This window comes from Tubulanus polymorphus, chromosome 11 (genome assembly GCF_964204645.1).
Source record: "Tubulanus polymorphus chromosome 11, tnTubPoly1.2, whole genome shotgun sequence".
Taxonomy (NCBI): Eukaryota; Metazoa; Nemertea; class Palaeonemertea; order Tubulaniformes; family Tubulanidae; genus Tubulanus; species Tubulanus polymorphus.
In genome coordinates, this window is record NC_134035.1 from 9658352 (window position 1) to 9671063 (window position 12712).

At 40.4% G+C, this 12712-nt stretch overlaps 1 protein-coding gene across 1 annotated transcript in view; it reads right to left on the reverse strand.

Annotated features, from left to right (window-relative positions):
- LOC141913048 (gamma-aminobutyric acid type B receptor subunit 2-like) overlaps positions 1-12246 on the reverse strand; it is a 75103-nt gene extending 62857 nt beyond the window's left edge. Inside the window, exon 1 of the mRNA XM_074804487.1 lies at positions 11947-12246. Coding sequence (XP_074660588.1) covers positions 11947-12246 — 300 coding nt within the window. The remainder of the gene's footprint in view (positions 1-11946) is intronic.
- Between the last annotated feature and the right edge of the window lie 466 nt (positions 12247-12712).

Here is a 12712-nt window from a genome sequence, read left to right on the forward strand (position 1 = left end):
CTTGTCTGTGGCTAGGCGTGAACGGCCCATGCCTTCGCTCGATAGAAATTATCTTTCAATTTTCTATGTGTCTTATCTATGAAACTGCGCGGCTTTTTCTGCGGATATCTTCCATATCCACGCTGTACAACGAAATAATCTATCGACAGCGCGCGTTACTCCCGAAATAAAAAAAAATAAGAATTGATCCAACTGTGAAATTCAGAACACAGCGGCGGATGGAAATATAGCCAACTAATGGAGAATATAGATCGATGAATACGTCGGTGCTGAGGGGTATTAGCTGCGAAATGAAAGCCGAAAGTCGATGGATGGCAAGAAGGATCTTTCAACCTCGAAGCTGATCGGCGAATCGAATTATCTCAAGGTTCATCGGGAATGGTTTCAATGATGCGAAATGTTTACATCTTAAGAAACCGTATCAGACGCGTGGCGCGTGTATATCGGCTGCAATGAGAGATGTATGAGAGATGTGGGCGGTAGGGTTTAGATTGTGGGTGCGGGATCAAACCCTGCCTCTGTCTCAACTCAGGAGTATCTGATAGATGACTCCAGCTGGAACCGCTTCTCCCCGGGAGAGAGTGTTACATACAAAGGCCAGCCATGGCTCAGAAAAGACCATCCTCTCCGGCAGGGATTCGAACCTGATGGCCTCAATACTCGCCATGGTACGAAATCCTGCCAAACTGCCTGCGCAGGTACACGTGCAGCTTAGATGATGTCATTGTTAGCCAATCAGATTTTCCGTTTTAATTTATCCCCGGGTTTTCCCATTTATAGTTCTTCCGTGAAATTTGCCTCAGCGATTATACAACAAGCAATCCGATTGGTGTAGAGAGAATCCCACAATTATAACGAAAAAGTCCGAAAATGAAACTTCGAGATAGTAGTTTATTTCAACGTATCGACTATATCCTAATAGTCATCTTCAGGAATAATGAGATATTACAAAAATTGTATATATATATATATATATATATATATATATATATATATATATATATATATATATATATATATATATCTCATAATCGATACGTTGAAATAAACTACTATCTCGAAGTTTCATTTTCGGACTTTTTCGTTATAATTGTGGGATTCTCTCTACATCGCATCAACACGGATATAGCGTTCTATCAATCGTAATCCGATTGATGCCACACGTTTTCGTGCGGCAAACCTGCGCATGTACCTGCGCACCCGGTCTAATGCAGCAGGGTTTCGTGCCATGGCTGAGTCCAGCGATGCCATCAGGTTCGAACCCCTACCTGGGTAGGATGAGATACGATCAATCAAAGACACACTTAGTCATAGAATCGTTGGACATAAATTACGGATGTGCCCTAGGCCTTTATAGATATAGGACTTAGATGATAATATCTATGAGTGCCACTAATCACAATCAATGCGCATATTGACATATACTTAAATAATCTGTGAAATGATACGCGATCAAAAGAATCAATAAAGTATGAATGCAGGTTTCCATTAGAACATTATAACCTCTACAATTGATTTCAATCGTTACATTAGAATTTCTGTGATAATGCGTCCATTCCATCGAAAACATTTAAATCGGGTTTTAATGAATTCTAAATGAAGCAAAACTATAACGCGTCGATACTCGAAGAACGGATAAAATCATTACCGTTCAGTAATTGTATACGTTTTACTTCAAATAGCATCATCGGTGAATAAACGAGCGAAATCAGAATAAATAGATGAAGCATCGATTTTTGAAGAACGACAATAAGATATTGCATAAGTATTTATACTGTGACGTGATGTCAAAAATAAATGGGTAAATTTGTAGCTGTGACGAGCGCTAAGCGCTTCATAAGTCGATAGTCGTTGTACCGTCGGATTACACGTCATTTGGTATCATATTGATTTCGTATATCGACGTTATTGATGTTAGTGTCGTTATTACATTCATAAATTCCGAAATCGTTCAAGTTTTGGCTACCGGGTAAATATACGTATATACGCGTACACAAGCGAGGTCCAGCGGCCCGGGGCCGGTCTAACGTAAACACAATTTGCGGCCGAAGAAGAGACAGAGATAGTAGCGACGCCTGAGGTTGTAGTACATTTCGCCTGTTGTGGTAGCGTGGAATTTCTAGTATCAATACCAACAATGGATCGACGGCTCGCCGCGCGCGGTGTCTATATGAAATGATGAATTAATATGAAAGATGACCTAATCAGGTGAATCAGAAGACTGCGATATTGACAGTGAACGGTGTTTGTAATGCTGCCCACGTCCTTCCTTCGCAGACGACGAAGCGATTAGCCGTGGAAATCAGAAACCGATCTATTCCACTCACCCTAAAGTTCTTTTTTTAGAAGCTGTTATTATACACGATATTCCGCTGTAATGATATATTGCGCGACGTCGCTACTCTCCGATAACAGCGAAAGTTATGCAATTAAACCGAAAGGTTACCTACCAATCCTTCCGAACAAAAAGGATTCATCAGTTTTAAATAAAGTTCGTGCGATGAAATAGCACTTGGTACAATATAGTGTTTCAATAACACCGGGCCCGTGCCGAGGGGCACTCGTTACACCCGAACACCCGGGGTGTACGGTTGAGCGAACGAACCCTCTAAAATTCAAACTGCCCTTCAAAAAGTCAATGTCGACAAATTTAGGTCAAGACTTTTCGAAATTAGGATACAATTTTCATGTTTTTTGGGGGTAATATGAAAAGTCATCCATTGTAAAATGATTTATCCACTGGTACCCGGGCACTTCCTGTCTTTTTCAGGGTGAAAGCGCTCCTTTTTCTTGAAAAAAAAACTTCCCCTCAAGAAAGCTCGACACGGACCTGAACACCATTCTACGTAATGAGTCGAGAAATGAGAGAGAAATCCCACAATCCCACATTTCCAGTGCGCCTGATGATAGCTAATGGTATTTAGCCGAAACGTTGTTCGAAATATAATCATTTCAATATAGAACTATTCATTTTGGGAATTCTCTCGTCATTCTACGAATAGATATTACAGAACTTTTTTGTTCTCGTTATTATCACGAGAAGTTTCTTACACGTTGACTTCCGCACATTGATAGTTCACGCGTATACAAACATCCCTCTTCTTGATTTACGATAGAGACACGTCTATTCAGAACAGCCAACAAACAACAATAAATTCTCACGGGTCCCTTATGAAAATCATCTTACGCTAAAAACGAGTGCGCTGAAAGTGGATACGTTTACGAGCTGAAATATGGTAAATTCGCGGTTACGTATACACCTCTGTCAAAGAGCCACCGCACACAAGCCGCTGCGATGGTATTCAAGGCTGTTTTTCTATACGGCTGCGCACGGCGCGGTGTTGGCGGGGCTCGAGGGTATGATCGCGATCTTCAGAAAAATAGAAATATTGACTCAAGTAACGGAGATCGACGAGTACAAACAACAATCCAATACAGTATATTCATTCACTGTATACTACAAAAATAACTGATGATATAAAGTATGGCGTGATATGTTGTTTTTATTTTTTCATTGAGTGAAAGCCGTTGGTGGGATAAAATCTGTGCGACGCGCCGACGTTGTCGCAACATGATGCTTCGCACCATCTGGAATTCAAGTCTATCTGTTCCAGACTGACTAAGGCTGACCGTTAAAAATATTCTGTCCTATTGAAACCTCAGTAGAATATAGTCACAATCGTACTGAACGAATAGATGATAAAATCAAAGCCGGATTTTTAAAAAAGATTTTGCTGATTATATTTGGTTTGATTCACTGAAGATGTACGTATTGGCCTTGTATCTGACGCCATTAAAACCGTTGAAAATTTGTTTAACAGATTGATTACCACGTGCCATACAGTATTTTGTACTTGAGTATTATGTACATCTGTTGCATCCTAAAAAATGTATTTTTGATATGCACTACGACATCTCGGTGTGCACAACTGCGTCATCAATATGGACATTTCAAAATTTCAATTATGAATATTGACGGTTATTTTCTATCTAAGGAATCTTTAATGTATTTCTTATAATGAATTTTAAGGGAAATTAAGTATTGCGTGAGTGAATAGGCATTACGTCATCGTTCTTGAGGCTTGACTGGTTGCCGCTCAATTCAATTCAATATATTCAATTTAATCAAATAACTTAATTGATCCTTAATATCACATCACCTATATCCCATCACTCATTGTCGAATATGCATGCTATTCCCCAAGGCGCCAAAAAAAACTTTATAAAGTTAGTTTTCTTTTTTAGGTTAGTTAGTTTTCTTTTTCATTGTGGAAACAAACTGCCATGTCAACTGACCAGACGAACGCTTATTTGCATATATAACAAACCAGACGAAGAAATATGATATCATCACATCTTCAAGATGAAAAGCCTTCGATATACATAGCTGTCTATATCATATTCTTTTGATATCGTAACCGTATCCGCGTGTATATATATATATATATATATATATATATATATATATATATATATATATATATATATATATATATATATATATACTTACATATTATACTTCCACCAGGTATCAACTGGTGGTTCAGCGGTGTACGGCTACGGGTAATTAAGATGAAAGCTATATATGCAAGAAAACAAGAAAAAAAATCGACCCAGAAGGAAGCCAACAAGCGTATAAATAATGCATTAGCATTCTGATTTATTCGCACAGTTGATATGACCTTGAATGAATTAATAGGTGCATTCTCCAGTTTCATCATCACAGCTCATTGATATATCACCCTCGTCCAAATTCAGGACGGATGTCATTAAACTTCATTGTGTCGTACGCTTTAAAAAACTCAGTAAGGAACAGTTTGCCCCCTCACAATATTTTCAGACAGAAGAACTCTCTGTTTACAGGTTTTCTGTGCAACCACAATTTGTTAATTAGAAAGCAGGGAAATATCTCATTAGGATGTTTAGCGATAGAAAGCGGTTTCTTATATACATATATTAATATTGCGAATGTCATACAAGTTGTATTTGACAGCTAAAGATCAATATCGCATCAAAGGGCAAAGAGAACAGTCTTTTTTCAATAATGAATTATAATAAAGTTTATTTATATACCACTCTCCACTGCGTATTAGAGCTGTTAACATGAAATAGATCATATTACATTTCGATAAAATCTTGTTTATAAAGGTGTAAGTTTTCACACCGGATTCGAACGAAAATCGACAAGATCTATCGAACGAAATTCGGTGTGAAGAGTTCAATGCTGATCTCGCGCTTTCGCGGTGACGTTTTTGTGACGCTATGCCAGCAAAAAAAAACGGGCGGATGACGTCTGCAATAACCGCAGCCTTTGCTATCATCAGATTTCATTATCAATATATGGTATTCTATACCCGACCGTCGCCGTCGTCGTCGGCGCTGGGGAAACAAGAGATGGAAATCGAAGCGAGCTTGTAATCGAAACTGCGACATGTCCTAAAAATGCCCCGGTTTTATACACGAGGAAGGAGTATATGCGCGGAGAATTTATCCGACGAATATAATCGACCCCTGCCGAATATGAAACGTGTTGTGTGCGGTAAAAAGTCCGACCGCTTAGATGGCACTTTTGTAGCGGAAACCAGGACATGACGACAGTAGCCTTTAACAGGAGGGATGATGATTCTTGCATTCATATCTATTTTTTTTACGCAAATAAGTTTTCGCATTTCAAACTGAAAATTGGAGGATGATTTTTTTTTCACAAAACCAAAGCCGTATATCCATAAGACTGTTCATCGTCGCAGATTCCGTTCAAAAATGCAAAAATGGTTGCCGTTGCCAAACGAAAAATGCATTGAAACTATACACGTTCATTCAGTGATTGGAAAATCCCACAACAATGTGTGAACGAATCTAAAAACTTTATTTAAAAAGTAGAAATAGGTGGTTCCTACCAGCACCCATCTTCAGTCTAAAATGGAAGTTTTAGACTGGCGAAGGGTGGTAGCAACTACCCGAAATATTTCTGATTTTTAAGTAAACTTTTTAGATTCGTTCACACATTGTGAGATTTTTTTTTCTCATCGAGTCTTATCACGGATATTGTGCTTCTTAACTGATTCAAAGTTCATTTGGAAATCGTCGCAGAAGATGCGAGACTATTTTCGCGGAATTACATCTACGATAGGTGTCCAGATATAGTTTAATACCGAAAGCAAAGCAGCTATCGAAATATTCATCTTGTGGAATTCCTGACTTCGATAATAGCACTCGGTCTAATTCGTGATGTCCACGTCTGTTAAGTCAATTAACAAAGCGGGCGAAGAGAAAAGGTCTATAGGAAGCACTTATGTCGATGGATTGTTTACAATGTAAACTATACGCATCCATTCGCGAACGTTAATACAGCTAACTGATTGGTATGATAATCCAGGTAGTTCTCTCCCATCTCGCTGGATATTATAGTCGAACCTCCATCATCTCTTCTGCCGTTATAGCTCACCGCTTTCAGAGAGTGAACTTTCCCGACGTTAAAATGTCATGACTTTCAGCTATCAATCCCCGGACTCTAAATATAGCCTTCAAACAGCGATACATCAAAATGCCTTGTTTGATTGTTATTAGCATCGCTTAGTGTTTGATAATAGATGTGGGTGTGGATTCGAAAGATGTGGATTCAATCTACCGATTTTGTTCATCTACACGCGTAACTTCAATTATATTGACATTGAAATCGAGCGCATGTTTTTACCGTGCTGTGCCTAGTCCATCAATGTCCTTTATATCTAGGGAATACAGCAAATGGCATTGCTAGCCAAACTGCCCACCGAGCAGGACTTATCTACAAGCTGTGTTTGGTGCCCACCATCGAAGGCTTTGTCGTGAAATCGAGCGCATAGTTTTGTTGTGCTGTCTAGTCCATCAATGTCGTTTATTTCGAGAAGATAAGAAGAATGGCATCGCTAGCCAAACTGCCCACCGAACAGGACTTATTTACAAGCTGTGTTTGGTGCCCACCATCGAGGGGTTTGTCGTGAAATCGAGCGCATGTTTTTGTTGTACTGTTCCTGGTCTATCAATGTCGTTTATTTCGAGGAAATACGAAGAATTGCATCGCTAGCCAAACTGTCTGACTTATTGATACAAGCTATGGTGGCTGCGGAACATTGAGGCCTTCGTGAAGAAATTGAGAGCATGTTTTTGTTGTGCCGTGGCTTTCCATCCTGCCGCTTATTTTGCGGGAAGGAATGGCATCGTTGGCCAAACTAAACTTCACGATGAGCATGAATTACAAGCTGTGGTGGGTGACACTAGTATCGGTTTGATCGGTGACAGGGGTTAGGATGACAGACCAACATGGTCTGTTGTCGAACATGAAGGTACTGTCGGTCCATATATATCCTTGGAGTAATTAAGTATGATTACTCCAAAGTCCATCTTAATGTCATTCAATTCATGATAAATCTGGTTTTGTCTACGGTCTACAAACTGGTATCCATTATTACTTCCACCAAGGTTCAGTTTTATATAGGGTTGGTATAATTGCGCTCATCAAACCTCTGGACTTGTTTACGAAGGTTTTTCCCTTACGAAAGCGGAAATAGGAGTCGAATTGTTACCCGATAGCGGAAATGGACTCGCGACTAATATCTATTAGCGCGGAACTCGCACGTACGGAAAACATAGTTCAGATTAATACAATAAGACCTGCATTAAACTACACTGCCATATACTTCACAGTCCTGTATCTAATGGCTACTCCTACGGGAGACATTTACTGGTGCGCACTTGACAACTAAGATCATTCTGATTGACAAAGTAAAGTGAACGAAGAGCAACTCTAATGGCAACCGACCGACGTGAGCCCTGGGGGAAAGGCTAAAAATGAACGATCTTGTTCAACTGGATAATCGAACGCATCAGCGCTGATTTCAATCTGAGAGGCAGCTGATGCCGGTCGCCGTGTGTGAAGACCGCAACACGACGTGTTGCGAAACGACGGGGATACAAGGAAAAAGCATCCTCGCTTGCCAGGGGTCCGGTATCGCTCCCCGAACTCGCTTCCACCAGCCCCCTGGCCTCACGACGCGTGATTTCATTACTGGTACATATCATAACAACGATGATTTGTCAATCTTGCGAAAATACTTCCATGTTTGCTAAAAATGTTCGCTGATTGGTCCATTTAACCGGAAATTCAACAGAAGCCTAATGTCGTTTTTTAAAATCATTATGATTGGCCCGACTGGATTCTGGTCAGCTAGTAACGACTCCAGCGAGTCGCTAGGGCAAGGGGTTCGGGGAACGGTTTTAGCTCAGTGTGAGTTCGAATCCCTTGACGGGCGGAGATGGGAGCGGAATTTTGGAGAAGAATTGCTGAATTTCAGCTGAAACGTCTCCCGATAAGTGACGTCACAGTTGTTCGAGCGCCGATCCTTCCGTGACCATGAGATATGAACGTCACTTAGTAATTTCCACATGCGTCATATCATATTGACCGCTAACTTTGTTTCTTTTTTACGCTGTCAAAAGTCAATATGATACGCTTAAAGCCAACGTCCAATCGTATTGCTGGATATCTTCAATTCAATCCGCAAATATCAGCGAAGATATGGTCGAGAAATAATCCGCGATCTGACGGTAAATTAATCGGACATTAGACCCTCGTCAAAGCGTGATTCCGATGAATATTTATAGATTATTAATCAACGGTGATTATTTTGTTTTGCGTTCAGCTGTTGTTGAAGCGGGTTTTAGCTCAATAGGAATGACAACATGTTACTGTAAACATCAGCTTTGATCCACGGGTCACTAGAGTGCAATTTGAAATCTGTCACCGACGAAAATGACACATTTCACGATGTACTCCTAAACCCAGATAAAGATAATTCCGAACACAGTAGTACTTATAGATATCTTTACTTGTATATGTCCTGACAGATTTATTGTCCTTTTGCAAAGGTCTTTTACACAACTTGTGAAAAAGGTCTGACTGTATATGATCTGACTGTATGATTCGACGTGTCCGACGTTAAAGGTCAGATAGAAGCTGCCAGTCGCTCGTCTCGTCACAATCCAGGGTTTATGGGTTCGGAACCCGTTGGCGACGGGGTTTCTAAGTCGAAGGTTCTTCTTCGCCGGGCTCTCTCCCCTTGAAGGGTGAAGAAATGTGTTAACACCCACTGCAATATGGTTAGTATTTGGGAACCTATATCCGGACGACGTCAAGCAAAAACAAAATACTCAGAACTTTTGTGAACTTGGCCTCATTGTGGCCGCGGTATTGGATACTCATTCCCTATCCATATAAAAACATTCAATAAAAAATGGATTGATAATAATCTATGCTATACAAAGAGCGCGCGTAAGCCAGGTTTAATTCAAACACAAATAGAACCGACTCGAAACGATTTATCGGGGTTTCATAATTGCGTTCGGCGAACGCTTTTGATCTATACAGAGATCAAACTCTTCTCTTTGAAAACGTGATCTGATTAGAAGATCGCCCGGTTTTTGTCGTGTCTCTTGGATTTTTTCTACGTTGTTCGATCGTGGCTGTAATCACGGCCACGTGTGTATGTGTGTGCATCTGTATACTGTGCGTAGGTAGGTATAGATGATTCTGCTCCGCTTCAAATTGGAATTAGTCGGAGACCCGAGGATCAAAGGATTTGCATTGATTTCGTCGAAAACGATAAGATATTCGCAAACACCTGTTAGTGTCTGGCGGCGAATTCTCGACGAAATCGAATATGACATTGAATTGATAAATGAGAGATTTTTTTAATAGACACGTTAGATAAGATGAAAGAAATACATGTATAGCTATAACGTATTGGACGTACTGTGACTTAACTTTAGTTAGGTGATTGTACTTAACGTCCAATGTGACGCGCAGTGACATCAGACGTGTTAATTGTAACTGCAACTGTAACTGTAATTGTTAACAATTTATTTTCTTTATACAACGCGATATCTTCGCAGTTATCTCTGCACTTCGCTTAAGATAGGAAAATAAATGCAATCATCAGTGAAATATTCGACATAAAGGTTACGGAAAATTGTCAATTTACTAAAAACATTATCAAGACAAATCTAGGTTCGTTTAAAAGGATAATTTTTCACCGAAACCTAGATCTAACATGACTATAGGCAGAAAATTCCAACGTGCGAGAGCAACAAATCTAAAAGCTCAGCAAAATTTCTACGTATTCTAGGTTTCACAGTTACCTGTTACCTCTATAGTGGAAGAAAATCGGAAAAAAACTGGAAACTAGAATCATGATTCATCAAAAGCACCGCAATTAACCCGCGTAGAAATAGGCTATTTATGGGCAGATTCTTGACTTAGGAGCCAAGGAAATGAATACATTCTGATTGGTGACTTTTATGTATCATGATAGTCCAACAAGCGGAGTGAAGGCCTGATGTACGGCTTTGTAAATGAGTAATGAAAACAATGGCCATAATTTCCGTTTCGTGACAATCGCAACACTAAAATAAAGAACAGCTGATCGAATCTGCACTAATTAAAATGAGAAAACGCGTGGTAAACAACAATGAATTACCCGACGATATTCTACGTGCTTTATCTGATGGCGCTTCTCACGTTCTTCGATATGCCCAATTTTCTACGCCAGCAACCTTATAACCGCACTTGATTAAAATGTTTCAATCCACCATCAAACAGACCGAGCGAGCGAGCGAACTGCGTGTCTCGGCGTCACATCAAACGAAACGCCGGCGCCCGCGTCGTTTCGCCGCCGAGAGAACATCTCACGGACCGGCGCGGAGAACTCCCGCGGTCGACGGTAAAAAGATGAAGATTAATAGAGAAGCCAAACGCCGGGTTTTATTCGCGTTCGTGTCGGGGAAACATAGCTACGTGACTGGCGTGCGAAATAACGCGTAAAGTCGGGGATGAGAGGTATATACGTATCAACAATCTGATTCGGAATAAGGGGAAAAACGAAGGTTAACAGTTTTACAGTCATCGTATTGTTCTGCATACGTGGCACGTGAGGTCAACGCGTTCAATAGAGTCGCGAATCCAGTAAAACTATATACATCGCTATAAAAGTCATAAAATTCGGTAAATCCTTGATTTAATGGTGATGCATATTATCGCGCCGAGTTATTTTCCGACGCAACAGTAGAAACGGTAATATTCCTAAAAGTCTCTTCCACTTAAGCTTCATAAATTATTACTGAAATCTCGTATAGGCCATTCAGACTGTTTCGATACTAATGGCTCCACGGGTCTAATTCTAATTCAACAGAAAACTGTTTAATTGATCGGGTTTGTTTTTACATTCCTTTTTATCAATATTCTCAATCAGTTTTACGTTAAAATTACTACGTCACGTCGAGTTTGATAATTGAATAATTGATAAAACGCTAATTCCGATTCGGTTGTTGGCGCCGACGCGAGTTGCGGGAACGGGTTCATCCAAGTCCAGTATTTAATGACATACCGCACTATCAAGTCTCAATGATCTTCAAGAGAGTAACGTGTTAATTATTCATACATCGAAACAGCTGTTCAGAGGAACCTGACGAGTGTGCACGGGGGGAAAACAATGATCAAGTGGTGCCGATGAAAACTGAGACTGACGATTTTTAAATGCGGTGGATGATTTCGAATTTTTAATGATGGCACGTTTTCGGACTATAACCAGCTGTTTAGTAGGATACAGAACGGAAAAAACGGGGAACGAGACCATTTTTTATAGAATTAAAGCCCTTTTTCGATATTATAGTTATCTCGACGGTTCCCACGATCGTTAGTTTTTAGGGCGTAAGCTAAGGCTTAACTTGAACATCGAGCCCCTTAGGGTTTTTCCTAAGGTTGAACGAATAAATGGATTACCGTAAGTCCTGCATGCGTGAAACACCGTTTGTTTGTTTACTTAATCTTAAGAGAATTCAACATCTGAGATAATAAATGAATTGATGATGTTGTTTTTGTTGTTGTTGGTGAATAAATAGAAATCATCGTCTTACCTTAGTATCGTTCCATTTCATCCTGAGTCTATATTCGGGTAGAATCGAATCGTCTTCGTTGACGTGTTTCATCGCTAGTTTGGCGGCCGGCAAAACGCCGCGACCGAGAGCGCCTTCCGTTTGGTTTTCGCCGAGCGGGAAAAATCCGGCTATGTATAAATCCGTTTTGTTGCCGGTCCGTGAGAACTCGGTGGGCTGCGGGGGGTCCTGCACCGACCGCACGAGCGCGACCAGCACCGACACCGTTAAGGCAAATAGTTGTCCACCGTTGGATAATCCGCCGACTGTTAACGCAGTCATTTTTAACTTCATCTAGTTACCAGAAGTTTTCGACTCGAGAAATTGTTTGTCCACCATTTTTGACTCGGGAACAACAACCCCCTCGCGAGTAACCCGACGCAACTTTCATTTTTATCATCAAATTCACTTTATGAGACGTAAGTTTGTATTGATTTGTTAGTAATGTACACGAACTAAAATTGCTTACTTTGATCTGCGTCAATTATGGAGAAATGTGGTTCCTTGCGCACGTCACTTCGCAGAAACATCGAATCAGCCAGCCACGCGTCTTAATACCTTTTAAAGATCTCGGCTTTTAAGTTTCCGTCGGATTTGTAAAGCGGTAACGCCACAATGAAATCTTTGTTTCGGTGGTAGCGACACACGCTATCGATTTGCGATATCGCGGCGCGATTTTAATCAAGAAAGTAAAATGTCAAATCTCTCTTTGACTCCGTTTGACGGTAAGCCGATTACTGAGTGTTTT